This window comes from Dreissena polymorpha, chromosome 4 (genome assembly GCF_020536995.1).
Source record: "Dreissena polymorpha isolate Duluth1 chromosome 4, UMN_Dpol_1.0, whole genome shotgun sequence".
NCBI lineage: Eukaryota > Metazoa > Mollusca > Bivalvia > Myida > Dreissenidae > Dreissena > Dreissena polymorpha.
Window position 1 is genome coordinate 20,103,488 of NC_068358.1, and position 20,217 is coordinate 20,123,704.

Below are 20,217 nucleotides of genomic sequence, written 5' to 3' on the forward strand. Positions count from 1 at the left end.
ACACGCTTATCACCTGTGAGTTTAAAGTGAGGAAAATATGTGTACATGTTATATTACGTAAAATGGGTTTGTTTGATTTTGGGGCGATTGCCTTCTGCAATTCGCCCCATAGGTAACATAATATACGTATACCGAAGAATGTAGCCCGTTAGCATTTAACCACTTCGCATCCAATTCTGCATTCGCAAACAAATAGCTCCGATGAGCGAGTTCCATCCATGGCAGCGTCTTTTCACTGTGGCATTAGCACCCGAGTAACACGCATCCTCGTGGAAGTGTATACCGCGACAAAATATCGATTCAATACTGAACTATCTGCACTTTAATTTTAATAATTCAACTGCGTTCGCGATATGGGCGACAAATTTAATTACCACGCGCTACATTTTTACTGTCAAAGTAAACATCTCAATGTTCTCTGCGCTACAAGTTTTAGTATGACATTCGCCCGTGCTTTTCATGCCAGTTTTGAACTTTTCCTTACACACGAAATACATGTTGTGTTGTCACTTTCACAGCAGCTAATTTATTTGCGTTAACGTTTTCGAAGTAATCAAAACAATCTCGTATATGTTCGCCTTACCAGTAGAACATAATCAACATTTTTTTGTTCCCATAAAGTCGCTATATGACATACACTGTGTCGGTGTGACTTAAAATCCAGCAAATAAATTAACTGAATATCTATGAATAATGATTGAGTATACATGATGTATAGAAACCTTATGACAACGTTTGTCTTCACGAAATCTCAGATACATAACAGAGTAAAAACCTAGGTTACCAGTTTTAATGATAATAATCAACATTGTATTCACAAATGTTTCGCAGTTATGCATTGTCACGTACGAAAATGACTTGTTTAAAACAGCAGCATTTACTTGTATCCCAAATAGCTAAATCATATATTATGTTGACAGCCTGTCACCCTTCCTTAATTCCATCTGTTTATTCAACAAAGGTGATTGGTTGGCATCACGGTGTATAGTGTTTTTACGACCACAAAATCTGAGCAAAATCGCCCCACCAGTACTTCAGTACTTTGATTTTTTCAAGAGCTCAAACTGAATTATGCTAATACTTCTTTAATTTCAAGATACCTTAATATTGTGTTCCTGTGACGAACCACATCAGCTAAGGAGCTCGATGGCATTGATATTTGTTCACGCGTACGTAACACTGTCATAGACAAGAATCTAATGCACACTCTTAATAATTTCAGTGCAGATGTAAAATATATCCACGTGTAAACGTCATTATGTTTTTGTGAGTTAACGTAAAGGCAATAGAGTTCACGCGTAACGATTACAATTGCGCTTTTGCATCTTATAAGCCGCTCACGTGGTCACGATACGATGTTCCACTATGCGCTTACATTTTAGAGCGCTCATATATTAAAATTCAATGGCCCACGTAATGATGTTCACGTGCGAACACAAATGTTCACATACAGTTCACATTATTTTTACACTTGACTTTACATCGACATGGCTCCTACTCATTTTTGAAGAGTTTAACTCCTTCCGTTGTGAGGAAAGTAAATAAAGGCACTACAAGGCGATATTGAGATGGTAACAGCAAAACAGTACAATGGCGGTGATGATAAAGAAACAATACAATTATGATAACGATGCAATACGATGGCGATTACGCGACTACAACGCGCCATTACGATTACGATAACGCGACTCTTCGACGGTGATACTATGAAAAATATTTGTCATTATCTCAGTATTGTCTATTCGTCACCTGGATTATACACATTCATGACTTGTGAACAAAACTCGTGTTTCACCACTCACAATATGAATATAATTATATAATGTATATAAAAAATACTGAGAACAATTTTGAGACAAAAGCTGAAAGTTAATACATTGTTGCACCGCTATTTGAGACTAAAATTTCAGCTGATCGCAAAGCGTTTTCTTGCAATAAAAACACCATGTCTGATAAAAAATATTGAATCCACTTCAATTACACTTCATGCACAGATTATATTTAACGCTGATGCTTCGGTATAACTATCGCATTGTCGTTTATAAAGTATTGAGGCATACGTAAATCGTGATGTACGATTGGCAGCTTAAATATGTCCCTAATGGCCCTATTCCACTACGAAAACAAGCCCACGATTCCCTACGATTTATCACATTTGAATCGAGAAGACTCATGACAGTCTACGATTCAGTTACGACACTGGTACCATTGAGTTACGACGAATCGTGGGGTTCGGTTGAAGTATTGCGAATAGGGTCGCGACTTCACTACGATGTGAAGAATCTAATGCGACTGTACTACGAACGATGCAGATCGGTCACGACTAATGCCTCGGTTACACTGTTCGAATCAGAGCTACGAATGAGCTACGAGTCAATCGGCTACGAATGACTACGAAATTGTAAAAATTCGTAGACCGCTTCGATTTCAGTACGGAGCACAACGATGTGAGATCGGATTTCGACTAATCTACCATCAAAATGTTGGAAACGAACAAGGAAAGGTACGGACTGCTACTGATCGACGCGCTTTAGTACAGAGCGCCACAAATCGGTACGATCAAACTACGAATTCGCTACGGTATGGTACGATTAGTACGATGCTACGCGAATCATACGATATAACTATGGATCCGCTACGGTCTAGTACAGTAAGAACGAACTAGAACGGTCCGCTACGAAGTAGGGTGAATTGCGACGGACTGGCACGGACATGTTGGAACGAACTACGATTGAACATTACGCCCACAGCCTTTTGTGTTGCCATAGACAAAATGCCTCCCAAAAAGAGAACATGCAAGCGACAGCAACAGCGCGTAACAGAAATAATGGAAATAATGAATCAGCCGTGTCTGGGGAAGAGTCTACTTCCTCCTCCATCCAAACCAAGAGCCGGGAGAACCAACAAAACTCAAAAGAATAGCAAAAGCATCATCTGCGATGATATAGAATCCTATTGGTCTGTCGTCACCTGGAAGAGATGTTGCTTCTGGCATGCCAATCAACCCCTTTAGATTGCCAACTTGAGGACGCTTTGATTCCATATTTGTGCGTCGGAACATCTCCCTTGCGATCCAATATTTACCCATATGAATTGGTAATCGGCGTCCACCAGGGCCATCAGCACAACAGAATGGTAACATTTATAGTTATAGTATAATGAGCCACCGTTCTTGGGACATCGTATGGCTACATGCTTTCCATATAGAGCTCCAATGGCGTGTGTAAATTGCCATTTAGCTGCGAACTGATCGGCTATGGCCTTCCACTCCTCAGGCTCAGTAGGAGTCTGGATAACATCCCAACATATGCTGAAACTATGGCCTCACAAACGTCCCGTACAATACTACATATCGTATTGTGTGCAACACGAAACCCATTCATCAATGTACGGTAACTGTCCCCTGTGGCCAAGAACCTTAAGGTAATTGCCAACTTCAAATCTGGATTGATGGACTGTCTGAACCAGGTGTGGTTCTTCGTGATCCTGGGACCAACGACCTGTAATAGCTCATGGAACAAATCAGGCCCGATTTTGGTGAAGTTTCTTAAAGCCGCCGGATCTTCAGCCATCAGTTCGGCTATCAAAGTCTCGTATCGGCCGAGAGCGGGTCGTCTTAAAAGCCAGTCTCTTATCCACCACCTCCTTTTTCTTCTCTGACCTGATCAAGAATGCAAGTATTGATGTACAAATATAGATTATGCTTAGGAAAGTATGATTAATTTGTATTTTATTATGTCGGCTATTTATTTAACAATTATCAAACCACGTACAAGTAAGAGCAAGATTCAAAGGCATATGAGGCAGACACTTACCTGCAAATAAAAACAAATGTATTACCAGTAAGTTCAAATTCTAATATTTTCAAAACACGTAACCTTCAGCACAAAGCGATACTAGTTAAACGATATTGAATCATTATTACCTCTATGCATATCGTCAAGCAGCTCGAATACGGCCTCTGCATTTTGTGCCAAATATCCAAGTATAACAAATTTATCGCAAACGCAATTTGCTGGCGGTTCATGATTGTGAACTCAACAAATGCAAGTACGGTTGCTTTCATTTCCTGATGTTTTTCAGTAGCAATTTATTGTAGTGGACCGTACATGTCCGTACTGTTTCGTGCTGAAATGTAGTACATCGTACAAGATCGTGCAAATTCCTGCGTATCCGTAGTACAACGTACTATAACCGTGGCTTTCCGTAGTATATCCGTTGAATAATCGTAGCTAATACGTAGCGTAACCGTACCGCTCCGTAGTTCTTCGTATCAATCCGTAGATCCTTGAAAATCTTTGGCCTTCGAAAAGGTACGGACGACTACGGTGTCGTTACGAACTAGTACGGATCAGTACGGTTTAGTACGGACTGCTACGGATACGCTACGGTCGATAAATTCGTAGCAAATTTTTGAACATGTTCAAAATTTGTCAAGAGTCGCTACGGACAACCAAAAACTACTACGACTGATAACGGATCAAGTACGGAGAGCCACGGTCCAGTAAGGATATCTACGAACTGTGCCGAAAGGTATTCGTAGCTCGTTCGAAGCTCTGATTCGTGCCAGTGTGACCGAGGCATAAGCTAGGACTTTACCGAACTTACCCATGAATTAGGCGCCAATATCTATTGATATTGATCTAAATCGCTAGAATCTGAGCAGGCTCGCAACTCACTCGGGGTGAACTCGTGAGAGTCTTGATCTAAATCGCGAGAATCTTTGCGGGCTCGCAACTCACTCGGGTGAACTCGCGAGAGTCTTGACAAAGTCGTAGCTGATTCGTAGACAGATCACGTGATCCCTGATTTCCTGATTTAGTCACGAATTACTAACGATTCCATTACGACGCCCAAAAAAGCACTACGACGCTGTTACGAGTCAACTGCGATTAAATTTAGTCTTGAAGGTCCTGGCCAAAGTTTAAATATGGCCACGATTTTTCGGGAGCTCACGAGTTGCAGGAATCACTTACGACCGGCCCACGACTACATACGAATGAGTTAGGACCTTCGCCGATTGAGCTACGAAATCCCGACCTCAAATATTGGAAATCGGGACAAATCGTGGGGAATCGGGTCGTAGTGGAATACCCATATTAAGCGTTAAGGGGTACGAGTATTGTTTCATGGTACATGAAATCGTTTTTAAACTCGAATCATACTTTGACACAAAAACAAATCATTTTTGTAAAAAGAAAGAGTTGTGAACATATTATTTTGTGACTGTTTTTGTTCCGCTATTAGAAATGTCCGTTGTTGGCGACTCTACTGTTTGTGTTTAAATCTATGTTACATATTGCATAACATACCTTTTTAAATTTAATTATTGCATACAGCTTTGCATGCTCTGTAATAAAGGTATAGTAATGGGACGGAACCCGGATTTTATGGAAATTTACCAAAATCTATCGAAATAAACCCACGGTCCGGACCTACCGGAATGTACAGGTATCTACCAATTCCATTTTTAGATGGTCGGGTTCGGGTCGAAAGCGATAAACAACCGGAAAGGCTATTAAGGCGGCGAGGCGCGCGAAGACAAGAAAAAAATCTTTTAATCATCTCATGCAGGAGCAATCGATTGACGAGGTCGCCCCTCTCCGATTTCTTTTTGAGGGCAGGGCACTTCGCCATGATATTTCTTGTAAATTGTCTACTAGAGCACATTTAGGATCATTGATCACCTTGAACTAGTTTCTTTGGGAGCAAGTTATTTCTATGACCAATACCCTGGCAGCCGGGGTAAATTAGACCTCATATATATTATATTTACCAATGCTAATAGGACATTTATCAATCATGATGAAGTGCAAAACAACAATCAGTTGAAACATTTTTTGATTTTTTGTTCTATAAATGGGATTTCGGTTATCCGTTTGAAGCTACCAAAGCCAGACGCTCGAGTGGGTGACGGCATCCCGCAAGTTACCAAGTGAAATGGTTGTATTAGTAATAAATAGTACTTATACAATTGCATGTACCGATGCTGTTTATGAAAATATTAACACAACATTGATTTGGCATGTTATTTTTACACAAAATAGTGATTTATAACGGGTATTTCGCTAAGTTACGCATAGCTGGTACCAAAATCACAACTGTTAGTAACTAAATACAATTAAAATACTGTCAACAGCAACATGTACATATATTACTGGAAACAGCTCCGTAACCTCCACAAGTGTGGCATTTTCTTAATATGCTAATAAAACTGAATGGCTATAAAGCGTGTTCAACATTTTATAAATGAAATAGAAATTGCACAGAACGTGTGTACGATAAATGTTTAAAGGTTTGCCCACGTTGATTTACTCATAAACAAGTTCCATTTAACATATTCTTCTTATCCGATTACAATAATCTTATGGATTATAAAACTTATCCTTCACACAAATGAGTGTTGTGGCAGATTATCTCCCCTGCCATTGAAAGTATTTCTGGGTCTAGGCGGTGTTTTTAATTATTGCCATGATCTTCGTTGATTGTTCGATTTTAAACTTTTCCGGATAATCCATGGTAAATAATATCTGATAATATTCTGCACCTTACAAAACAAACCAACCGTCTGCAAACTAGGCACAACTTCTCTGATGGCGAAGATTATTCTGGGTAATAAATATGGACTAAATTTCGAAAATTGTGTTCATCCCGAGTCTGAATTACTAGAGTCGACTCACCCAAAACATAACGCGGTTCCCTTTGTCCCTTGAATTTGTATCTTATTCGCAGTCTCACCATCGTTATCATCAACTCTTGTTACATGAACAAATTTCATTTTATAATTCATCTCCTTTGGCATGTTTATTAAATATCCTCGTCGATCGTTCGCGTAATTAGGCAGACGCCGAATAACGAATGGTTTTAAAAAGAAATGTCCGAGTCCCGAACCTATAACTACAAATGTTCATTCTCATCACGCAAACCAGTACCACGTGACCAATTACCAGCGTCGCTATTCGATGACACGTGATCATCCACTGAATACGATTGTCTGCGTCTGTTGGGTTTCTGTAAGACGTAACAAAGATATTTACTTTCGCTATTGATACTATGTTATCTCTTGCCATGTTCAAAAACACAATACATTATTACGTTTTGCACATATTCCAAAGCATGTAACGTAGTTTTATGTAACTAGTTTAGCAAAGATGACTATATTCTCATGAAAAAATGACAGCATGAGCCGCGAAACGTTTCCTGGTAACACATTCAGAGTTAAAAAAAAAGTGAAATATTATTTAAAGAATGTATCACCCGATCTTGTTTGAATGGTGAAAAAAGGGCCTATTCAATATCATTTAACATTATCTTATCTCAACACTATACCCCAAACTAAGTTCGGATAAAACTAAATATGATTGTAAAGGATCATGTTTGGTATTAAGTATCAAGAGCCCGGACAATTGAGATGTGTTGTTGATGAACAGAATATTTAAAAAGTCTATGAAATATAGTGCTGACTTAAACTTATAAATTTGCACCTTGTGCGAGGCATATACGTTCGCCGTTCCTGCTGGATGTGAAGCCAGTGGTCCTTCACCTCCAGTATCAACGTCAAGGTCAACATGGACACCAGCGCCAAGACTATGCCTGTATATACAAACTTGTTAGTTACGAGTATTAACTTAACTTGTTCAATTGCGTCGGAAGCCCTAGACTTACGAAAGCTTTATCAAGTCCGATTCCTGTAGATAATCCGTACTAGGAAGAACTTTGTTTAGGTTCCGACCGAGGATCTAACCTGGAACCGACCGGTAACTAGATGGACGACATATCAAATTCACAATCGTGACATTTTGTAATACAGTTCGTGACAATGCATAACTATATATGAGTCGTTAGCCATTAAACGACATAAATTATTGTTCAGATGAACATAAATGTAGTCATGAAATCTCAGAGAATAATAATTTCGTGTTTGTGAATATGTCTCAAAATATTTATGCTATAATCAGCTCGAGCCAGATGTATAAATATGTTAATTGGTGTTGTAAATACTTTTGCCGCAATAGCTGTGCGTAAAGATGTGTATATACATATTAGCTGAGGAGACTAGAAAATAATTAGATTTGAGCCGTGCTCTATGAAAATGGGTTTAAATGCATGTGCGTATAGTGTCGTCCCAGAATCAGCGACAGCACTTTCCGCTTGTATAGTTTGTTTCGTTTAAAGATAGTCTCTTCTTACCTAAAATCTAGTTGAGGTGGAAAGTGTCGTCCCTGATTAGCCTGTGTGGACACTCATGGATCACAGATGAGACCCATACACAATACTTTGCAAATCCCATTGGTCCCAAATATGCTTTCCAAACGGGACCCATATCGAGAACAAATATGGGACCCAAAATAAGCCCCATTTGAAACCACATGATATCCATACCTCAACTCATATGGAAACAACACAAAACTGTTTGCAAAATCCCATTTGGCCACCTTGAGGCTGCCCATACAGGACCTATATCGAAGTCAATATTTAGGGTGATAAAAGGACTCGCATATGGGTTCAATATTGTGTTCTCATGGGTCCATTTTGCGTCTTGTACCTGTCAGAGACCAGTCCCATATGTCGTTTGTTTGTTTGTGCACTCGTTTTTATCGTGTGAAATAAGTTAAATTCGAATCTTAAAAAATTATCATCATCATTATCATCATCATCATAATCATCATCATCATAATAATCATCATCATCATCATCATCATCATCATCATCATCATCATCATCATCATCATCAGCAGCAGCAGCAGCAGCAGCAACAACAGCACCATCATCAGCAGCATCATTATCATCATCATCATCATCATCATCATCATAGTCATCGTCATCTCTATCGTCGTCGTCATTGTCGTCGTCGTCGTCATCGTCGTCGTTGTGTTCGTCGTCATCGTCTTTGTCATCATTATCATCATCGTCATCATCATCATGTCATCATCATCATCATCATCATCATCAGCAGCAGCAAGCATCACCTCATAATCATTTCACGCAACACCTAATTAAAGCAGTTGCAGGACGAATAACTCATTCGCAGTTATTATTGATCGTTTTAAATTAATTATGTTTTTCAGTCGTCAGTAACAGTGAGCTTTAATGCCAATGCTCCTGTTTGATCTTTGATCAGTTTTTGTGGTGTTGCCTCATTATTATTGTTTGAATTGGCATTGAAATATCAGGTTTAAGAAAATTAATTCTATGCTCTATCGTTCGGAACTGCTGTACGTCTTTCCAGAGGTGAAGATATTTGTTTAAAATACCAAACTACCCCGGTAAAGTGCTTTTTGTGTACATAAATTTTGACATGTTTATGCATCGCGGCAACATATGTAGGAGATTTCATCCTTGAACGATTTAACAAAAGAGAAAGCGTAAAATTTTATTCAAGGTTTCTTCAACACTAAATTTACACCTCCATCAATCATCGGTTACGCATTTTCCCATGGTTTTGTGATGTTCAAATTCTCGTGGTAACAGGCTGGGTTCTGTTAATGATCGTTAATCAAAGGTAGAATTTAATACTTAACTTTCATCAGCTTATATTAAATTCCTTGCTGTGTTAAACCACGTGCCCTTTGATATTGCGTCTTGCATATATAAGGTAAAAAACCCTGATGCTTCTTAAACATTTTTAGGTTCTAAAAACCAAAATAAGCTACGTAAGATGCGGACCAATATGTTTGTTGTTGGTGCTCTACTTTGTGAGTGAATTGTGTTTTTCCACATTGCATTTTTTGATCAAGTAATTGATTTTGATATTTTGAATTGAGAAATGAGATATACGTTATTCAACTTATTCCGTGTACAGTGTAATATATATACGTACATATCACATAAGTTATATGAAACTTTTTTTCAGGCTTCCTGAACATTGCCTGTGCGATTGACCATTATGCTCTAACCTACAATTATTTCGATGAGATGGCCCAGAATTATTGCGCTGCAAAAGGCACAGGTTGGACGTTCAGTTTGCGACGGGATTGTGGCAACGTGGCTCCAACGTGTAACGACATCTGTGAGTCAGCATCGGCCGAAATTTTAAGAATCATTTACCATCAACAACACAAGTAAGTTATCATTTTTTATTTTATTATTCAGATAAATCAATTACTGAATGACAATAAAGTGATTAATTGTATACCGGTTTGACCGGTTGACGACTAAACAATAGCGTGTGGACTTCTTTTCGTTTCTTCCCAACTTACGTTTCGTCCTCGTTGTGTTAGTCCCCTACCTGTGAAACCGGAGAAGACTATAAGTTAACCGAAGGCTCGTCAGTTTATCCGTGTTACATTCTGTCCGTCCTAATCGAGATCATGCGATAACTAAATACGTTTTTACGCTAATTTGATAAAACATTGAAATGTGGCTTGAGGGTCATATTGCGATAATCAGTTCATTCGTCAAACAATGTGTTTGTTCTGGATACAGAAAAATTTGAACAATGCAATCTGGATCCATCAATAGCTTGACATGTACATTGAACGTAGATAGGTAAATGAAACAGGGCCATATTAACGCCAGGTAAGTTAAAACGAACTTTGGCTAAAAAGATTAAAATCTGTGATTGATGCATGGCCATTATGTGGAATATGCACACTACTTCAGTTTTGTCCGTATATCTATCCGTCCGTCCGAATAATGTAGATCATATGAATACTTAAAAGGTCAATAAGCTAGGTTGATGAAACTCAGTATGATGATAGAGGGCCATATAGAAATATAGAAAGATTTTACTTGTTTCGTAAGACAATCAGTGTGGTTGCTATGGTGACATAAATAGGTGAAAACTAAAAGTTTGATTTTGGGTCAATTAAAAATGTTCTAAGGATATGCTGATAAAACTCGGCGTGTGGGTAGAGTGTCATTTGAGGAATATGTTATTTTTTCCTCAAACCAAATTGTGGTTGCTTTTTTACAGAAATGATTATTAACTAAACTCTGGATCCTGCTACAACTTTATATTACTTAAGCTTGATTTATGAAACTACTGGAGATCGTGTCAATACTCCGACATCATTAACCCAGCTATTCGCATATTCCGATTTTGCCTTGTTGCCGGGATCATATGAAATTCTGTTAATATATACTATAAATAGTTAAATGTGTGAGCACGGCACATAATGCTATCGCTTCGAACAAAAATACTAAGGAGATAGATGGATGGCGAAATTAGATGGAGGGTATATCTGACATAAAATAATTAATAATCCTGACATTATATTGCAGAGTTGCATGTTTTGATGCATTCGAAATCAATAAAGACCACAATCAACTGCTGGCTAACCCAACAATCTCTCAGCCGGACGCAGGAAAGGTTAGTTTCGCCACCTATGGTTATGGTTCTGGCGGATGCACTTGGCCACCCAATAACTGCGGACCAAACTATTGCTGTTGCAATGCGTTCGATTAGAGCAACGTACAGTCGGGAACCGACTATTATTGATTTACATGATTGTTGCTTTTATCCAATATGCAACGTTTTACTACTGACGACTTCTGGACAATATAATGCATAAAATGTAGCTACACGATAATCTCAGTTTGAAGTTATATGATATGTACGTTTTAGAGCTGAAGATAGAATAAGTCGTGAAAATATAACGCAAGCCATATGTAAGACTTTTCGAAACAATATATATATATATATATATATATATATATATATATATATATATATATATATATATATATATATATGTATATTATATAACAATTTCTACATAACTTTGCATTCACTAATAAACTTAAATTCACATTTCGTTGTTTGTTCTTTTAAATCTGTAATCTTATGCACATGATATTCAGAATATTGCTACATCTGTTACCGCCACTGTGGCGTACATAAAAATAACGACGACACAACATTGAATATATATATATATATATATATATATATATATATATATATATATATATATATATATATATATATATATATATTTATATATAACATGTGACGTTTGGATTTAAAAATACTCAACCCCGCATACGCAACATGGATGATCATAAATTGTATTGCTGCACTAAGTGCAATCTGACATAATTGTTGTTTAGAACACATTTAAACATATGATTATCATATGTTTAAATGTGTTCTAAACAACAATTATGTGACAAATATGTGGGCTTATTGTGAAAACAATATCTCTCAGGAATAGTGGATTGCAAAATAACTGTATGATTGGTGTATTATACAAAACACGTGATACTTGCACACATGTTTAACCCATTTAAGCCTAGTGGACTCTCCCATCCTTCTAAATTGGATCAATTTATTTCCAAAATTAGGGATGTGTAGTATATTTATTTCTTTATTTAGAATATTTCTTACAGAAATCCCTTTAAGCAAACAGCGCAGACCCTGATGGGACGCCGCATCATGCGTTGTCTCATCTGGGTCTACGCTGTTTGCCAAGGACGCTAGGCATACATTGGTTAAAGGAACCTTTTCACAGATTTTGGCATGTATTGAAGTTTGTCATTAAATGCTTTATGTTGATAAATATAAGCATTCGATCTAGAAAGCTTCAGTAAAAAAACACACTAAAATTATAGAAAGAAAACAAAGAAACCTTCAACTGGACTCGAACCACTGATCCCTTGAGTAAAAGTCTAATGCTTAGACCACTCGGATATCCGTGCTCATTCATGGAATGTATTTTATACCTTATTAAAGCAATCCTCGTAATGTCACAAGATATAACGACAATAGAACTCTCCAAATTATGCAGTCATTTCGCGTTGCAACGATTTACAAGTATCAGGTTTTTAAATCGTCAAAAGATGCATCAAATGGATACTAGTATTTAAGGGCATGGTAAATGTTCAGTGTAACTGTGCCCTCAAAAATATCATAACTACAATGAAAATTTGCGAATCTGACATTTTTATTGTGTCCACTTACAAAAACGCGAAAAGGTCCCTTTAATTTGTTAATGAGATTAATATGAATAGATTTTATATAAATACTGCAGCTATTGGTCATTTACCTTTTTAAGCCGCATCTGTCACCACACTTTTGTACTTCGCGGGATTAACAATGTAAAAACCAACAAGTTACAAACTTGTGGAATATTATGTTCGGTAATATTAGAGATCATTCTTATGATTCGCTTCGGGATATGTAGAGACCTTAGGCCATGGTGTAATCGTATTTATTTCAAATTTGCAAATACACTTGCCTGTTATATGCTTATTTACACTTACTAATTTACTCGTTGTCGTTTTGTTGCAAATTTGTATCGTGTTTTGAAACATAAATAACTTTGACCAATAAATTCATAGTTAAGTACTATTAACTCATGACGAAATTTGTACAATTGATGCATTTATTTATGTTGACCCGCTAGCGAGATGTGTAAGCAAGAACCACACAAAAGTGAGAGCTAACCCTTCAATTGACACTCTGCCGAATGGGGTAACATACATTTTAACTCTTATAACTTAAAGCGCGATTCCAAAAATATTCATTGTTGTTTTGAAGCAATTATTGTCTTTAATATTAAATGAGAGTGCACGTTTTTATGATACATGTATATGCATATAGGAAACGTTAATACAGACACCGGTACTACAAAATAAACGAACAAACGAAAGAACAAACGAACGAATGAACGACGGAACGGGTGAATAAACGGACGGACAAACGCATGCACGTTAACACAAACGCACGAACAAAAGAATGCATTCAATTAATCAATTTTAATGTGATGTTAGATTCACTTTACTTTTGTAATACTAGTTTTTATTTCCATTAGAAACATACAATGAAGTGACGTATGTTATGGAAAATTGTATTTTATATAACGCAAATCGAGTTTATTGAGTCAATAGTGTATTTGGAACGATATACACACGTGATATACGCGCATTTTAGGTGAACGTTATTTGAATTTTAATTTTAAGTGTGTTTAACTCGGCGTAAATTCGCAAGTTTATTTTACCAACAGATATTTCACAATTATTCAGAAAACAAAAAGTAAAAAACTAAACAAGGATTTAAACAAAACAATGTTGTTTCACGTTTATTAAATACAAATAAACAATAATAACAAAATAGTAACTGCTATACTCTGAGATTCTTTTAGAGTATCTAATATTTGACAATATTTGTGGTCTATTTTATGATAAATTATCCTTAAATATACATAATCTAATTGTTAATTGTAGATTTTGTCTTTAATAGGTTAGATTCATGTACATTTTCGTAGATTTCAATAGATTCCATTAGATGCAAGTACTGCAATAACCATGTTGTAAATTATATACATCTACGCCGATATTGTTCAGTCGTTAAGCAGGAGCGTGTGCGTTGCTACCGGAGCGAGAGTAGACAGCAGAAAAAACTTATTGAAGACTTTAATTCTCCATTGGATTTGGCTTGAAAAGCCATAGGAAATGGAACGGATAGGCGAACTTCTGCGGGCGGCTCTGCTTATACCAGCGATAACCGCCGTCTTTCGAGTCGGACGTCTTCGAAAGGGGACATTGTCTCCTAGATATTGGGCACCATAGACGCAAGGCGGCTTAGACGAGGTAAGGGAGAGGCGGAAGTGGTTGCAGTGGAAGACGGACGAGGAGGCAAGGGGTTTTAACCGTTGGTTCTGTTAAAGTCATGAGTTCGGGTCGAAAACTGTTGCCAACAGGAGAGGCCATTAAGGCGGCGAGGCGCGCGAAGACAAGGAAAAATCTTTTTATCATCTCATCCAGGAGCAATCGATTGACGAGGTCGCCCCTCTCCGATTTCTTTTTGAGGGCAGGGCACTTAGACATGATATTTCTTGTAAATTGTCTACTAGTGCACATTTAGGATCATTGGTCACCTTGAACTATGACCATAACCCTGGCAGCCGGGATAAATTCGACCTCATATGTATTATATTTACCAATGCTAATAGGACATTTACCAATCGTGATGAAGTGCAAAACAACAAATCAGTTGGATAAGTTTTTGAAATAGTTTTGTTCTATTACTGGAAATTTGGTTATGCTCCGTTTTGAAGCTAGCAATACCAGACGCTCGCGTGGGTACCGGCATCCCTCAAGATACCAAGTGTAATGGTTGTATTAGTAATAAATAGTATTTATACAATTGCGTGTATCGATGCTGTTTATAAAGATATTAAAATAACATTAATTTGGCTGGTTGTTATTACACAAAATAGCGATTTATAAAGGGGATTTCGCTAAGTTACGCATAGCTGGTACCAAAATCACAACTGTTAATACATGAAAGTGAAAAACTATCAACAGCAACGTGTACATATATTACTGGGAACAGCTCCGTATTTCTATAAGTGAAGCGTTTTCTTAATATGCTAATAAAACTGAAAGCGTGTTAAACATTTTTATAAATTATATAGAAATTACACAGAACATGTATACGATAAATTTTTAAATGTTTGTCCATGTCGTTTCACTCATAAATAGTTCCTTTTATCCGATTAGAATAATCCAATGTATTATATACAACTTATCCTTCACACAAATGAGTGTTGTGGCTGATTATCTCCCTTGCCCTTGAAAGTAGTCCTGGGTTTAGGCGTTCTTCTAAATTTTCGCCACGATCTTCATTGATTGTTCCATTTCAAAATTTTCCGGATAATCCATAGTTAATTATATCTGATAATATTCTAAAAGCACCTTACAAAACGAATCAACCGTCTGCAAACTACGCATAACTTCTCTGATGGCGAAGATTATTTTAAGTAATAAATATGGACTAAATTTCGAAAATTATGATCATCCCGAGTCTGAATTATTAGAGTCACTCAACCATAACGCGGTTCCCTTTGTGCGAACATTTGTATCTTTATTCGGAGTCTCATCATCGTTATCATCAACTCTTGTTACATGAACAAGTTTCATTTCATAACTCATCTCCTTTGGCATGTTTATTAAATATCCTCGTCGATCGTTCGCGTAATTAGGCAGACGCCGAATAACGAAGGGTTTTAAAAAGAAATGTCCGAGTCCCGAACCTATAACTACCATTGTCAGTATCCAAATGTTCCTTCTCATCACGCAAACCAGTACCACGTGACCAATCACCAGCGTCGCTATTCGATGACACGTGATCAGCCATTGAATACGATTGTCTGCGTCTGTTGGGTTTCTGTAAAACGTAACAAAGACGTTTTCTTTCGCTATTGATACTATGTCATCTCTCGCTTAGGCCAACAACATTATACATTATTACGCTGTACACATATTACAAATCATAGTTAACGAAGTTTTACGTTACTAGGTCAGTAAAGATGACTATATTCTATGGAAGTATTGAAGCGTATATGCTACACCCTGATGCTGTGATGATGTCAACATTCTATGACGGCATGATATGAAAAAGGTGGCATGGCGTAAAAAAATAACTCATCGTGTCTACTAAAACTATGATGGCAAGTCATTTTTAAACACAAGAGCATGGCGCCAAAAATTATGTTGATTTGTCGACTTAGATCATGTCGACCAAATATTGTTACGGGAAAAGCCGGACACATTTACGTCGAGGCTTTAACTTAATGTCGTTATGGCGAGTAAAATTAAGAGGCAAAAATCTACAAAACTTTGACGACATACCATGTTATTTCACAGTAAGTCGATATAAACTAATCCGGTATGACCATATAATTGGGGTGTACCATATAAAATGACGCCATGATATGAAAAAGGTGTCATGGCGTAAAAAAATAACTCATCGTGTCGACTAAAACTATGATGGCAAGTCATTTTCAAAAGAGCATGACGCCAAAAATTATGTTGATTTGTCGACTTAGATCATGTCGACCAAATGTTGTTTCGGGAAAAGCCGGAAACATTTACTTCTAGACCTTTTTAATGTCGTTATGGCGAGTTAAATTAAGAGGGAAAAACATACAAAATTATGAGGACAAACTATGTTATTTTACAGTAAGTCGATATAAACTAATCGGCATGACCATATTATCGGGGTGTACCATATTATATGACGGCATGATATGAAAAAGGTGTCATGGCGTAAAAAATAACTCATCGTGTCGACTACAACTATGATGGCAAGTCATTTTCACAAGAGCATGACGCCAAAAATTATGTTGATTTGTCGACTTAGATCATGTCGACCAAATATTTTTTCGGAAAAAGCCGGAAACATTTACGTCGAGACTTTAACTCATAGTCGTTATTGCGAGTAAAATTATGAGGAAAAACCCTACAAACTATGACGACATACCATGTTATTTCACAGTAAGTCGATAAAAACTATTCCGGCATGACCGTATTATTGGGGTGTACCATATACGCTTCCGTAATATTCCCTAAAAAATGGTTCAATATCATTAAACATCTAAATCTGAACACTAAACTTAATTAAGTTGCGATAAAAAATATTATCATTGTATAGAATAAATCATAGCATATATTGTCCGTTTTTGAAAACACAAAATGCTTAGAAAAACTTGACCATGAGTATGAAATTCACTTTTAATATCATGTTTGGTATTAAGTATCAAGAGCCCAGACAACTGGCTTTGTTGTTGATGAAACAGAACCTTTTGAAAATCTATGAAATATATTATCGAATTAAACGTAAAAAGGTTCACCTTGTGCGGGGCATATACGTTTGTCGTTCCTGCTGGATGTGAAGCCAGTGGTCTAGCACCTCCAGAATCAAGGTCAAGGTCAACACGAACACCAACGCCAAGACTATGCCTGTATATAGAACATAATAGTTACGCGTATGAATTTAAATTTAGTCATGACATCGGAAGCCCTAGACTTATAAAGCTCTTTCAAGTCCGATGCCTGTAGAGAATCAGTACTTGGAAGAACTTTGGTAAGGTTACGGACAAGGATCAAACATTTAACGGACCGGTCACAAGATGGGCAACATATCAATTTCACAGTCGTGACATTTTGTAATACAGTTCGTGACAATACATAATTATAAACGAGTCGTTGGCTATAAAACAATATAAATTATTGTTCGGATGAACATAAATGTAATAATGAAATCTTTGAGAATAATAGCTTCGTGTTTGTGAATATGTCTCAAAATAATTATACTGTATAATCTACAGGCAGATGTACTAGTATATTTTTAATACTTTTGCCGCAATTACTGAGTTTAAAGATATGTAAATACACATAAGTTGAGGAGACTTATATCTTGAACATGATTAGATTTGGGTCGTGCTCTGTGAAAAGAGGGTTTAATGAATGTGCGTACAGCGTCGTCCCGGATTAGCCTGTGCAGTTCGCACAGGCTTATCAGGTTCGACACTTTCCGCTTTTATGATATTTTTCTTTTCAATAAAGTATTTTCTTAACAAAAATCCAGTTACGCGGAAAGTGTCGTCCCTGTTTAGCCTGTGTGGAATGCACAGGCTAATCTGGGACGACACTTTACGCACGTGCATTAAACCCCCATTTTACTGAGCACGGCTCATTTATATAAGTTTACAATTTTAGAGAATTCATCATGCGTACAATTACGTCTTTGGGTTATTTACTTATATATACTTCAAAAAATTCAAGGATGCATTTGACAAATACAAAAAAAGTAAAAAACATACAACATGTGATGTATTTTTTTTATAGAAAACTATAATCTGTTTGTAAACAAGAGCCGAATGGTTGATGGTGCTAATAAAACAGCATTACCGATTCAAATCAACACTATTATATAACGTCTATTATACCAAGGTGTAAAACAGTTCGCTCGAACACAATAACACATACCGATTGCCGAGATGGTGAGAAAAAAATGACAAAGCTGTCACCATGGTTTTATCAATAAAATACAACAAAATGACCTAGCTTATTTTGTCTCGAGATATGCAAAATATAGCTTACCTGTGATCGATGAAATATGTAGACCCCGAAGCAAGAAGTCGCCTTGCGTTACAAGCGTAAAATACTGCAAATAAATGTCAATCTTGATGGTACAAGTACAAAATTAACGTATCACACAAAACAGTGTAGCTGTATCACCTTTATAAAAAATAAATGAAACGATGATTTCATTATTTGTGCACGTGAACAAAATAAAAAATCGATTGTGAGACACATATTAGGTATTTAAGTTTATCCTTAAAGATAATTAATAAGACTGTATAGTGGTTTGTGTCTGTTTATCATTATGTTTGATACAAAACCGAACAACCGCATACGCGTTTTTACTATTGTTTTCACGCATGTATTTAAAAACACTTTGCGATGTTATTTTTTTACACTAAGGATTTCATTAAAAGTAATGATATGTTAACTGAAAATTTAATCACTGTGTTAAAAAAAAACGAAACTTAATACAACCTCTGCTTACCTTATTTATATAAGGGTTTTGCCCAATCGTATCTGCCATTATATCCGTATTACTATCAGCATACACATCACCTGTATAACTTTCATTTCCTACATTACCAGCTGTGATACCTGCGCCTTCCATATAATATCTCTTATAAGATTACGAGCTTCTTTCAAACGTTTTAAAGTTACAGTTCTAATCAGCTTATTTTCCGCGGAAAAATATGTCGATGAGCCATTAAACCATTTTCGATACAATGTACTCCATAAAAGGTTATACCTAGACACATCGGTCACGATTATTTATGGAAAACCGCTTAACCAAGGTTATACCTGTTATAGGTAAATATGCAATGACGTGTACGAATATCCAACTGAAAGTAGACATTAAGCGAAAGGAAGTTTACACTGTTTCGTGTGTCGTTTACGCTTTGATATGCATTGAATGCGTTAAGATCGATCAGTATGAAATAAGCTTTGATATATCCAAATACGCACGTACTTCATTAACCGTGAAAACATATGTATATACGTTCAGTATCTGCGCACAGTTGTTTCTATCTAATTCACCCAATACTATTGATTTTATCAAATAATTATTGTTTTGGTGCTCATGAAGATTGATTTATATTTCATAAATCATACTCAATTATCCATTTATTGATATTAAGCCAACTCAATGTGAAAAATCTAGGTTAATTCAAGTATAGCATTACTTTTCGTGGTTATTTAAGTGTTTTGGTGACATGATTAATAAAATGTAATCATCATCTTGTTCTTACATTACAACAACTACTGCTATAGCCACTTCAATCTCAAATGTCAACGTCTGTATAGCTTAACAGTGGTTGAATGCGCTATTTACATCCTTGTTCCGCATGTGCGATTATTGGACAGGTAGTATGGGTTATATGTTCAAAGAAGGGTTAATTAGCGGAG

General features: G+C 36.7%; 2 protein-coding genes across 2 annotated transcripts in view; one reads left to right on the forward strand and one right to left on the reverse strand.

Annotated features, from left to right (window-relative positions):
- LOC127878263 (uncharacterized) overlaps positions 1-19,779 on the reverse strand; it is a 36,782-nt gene extending 17,003 nt beyond the window's left edge. The window contains exons 1-3 of the mRNA XM_052424782.1: positions 19,298-19,779; positions 18,829-18,892; positions 17,577-17,685 (exon numbers count right to left, since the gene is read on the reverse strand). Coding sequence (XP_052280742.1) covers positions 17,577-17,685; positions 18,829-18,892; positions 19,298-19,420 — 296 coding nt within the window. The 5' untranslated portion in view covers positions 19,421-19,779. The remainder of the gene's footprint in view (positions 1-17,576; positions 17,686-18,828; positions 18,893-19,297) is intronic.
- On the forward strand, positions 9,555-11,752 carry LOC127876508 (uncharacterized). The gene is made up of 3 exons (XM_052421807.1): positions 9,555-9,695; positions 9,854-10,061; positions 11,224-11,752. Exons 1-3 carry the CDS (start codon positions 9,659-9,661, stop codon positions 11,405-11,407), a joined length of 429 nt encoding a protein of 142 aa, XP_052277767.1. The 5' UTR covers positions 9,555-9,658; the 3' UTR covers positions 11,408-11,752.
- Positions 19,780-20,217: the final 438 nt, after the last annotated feature.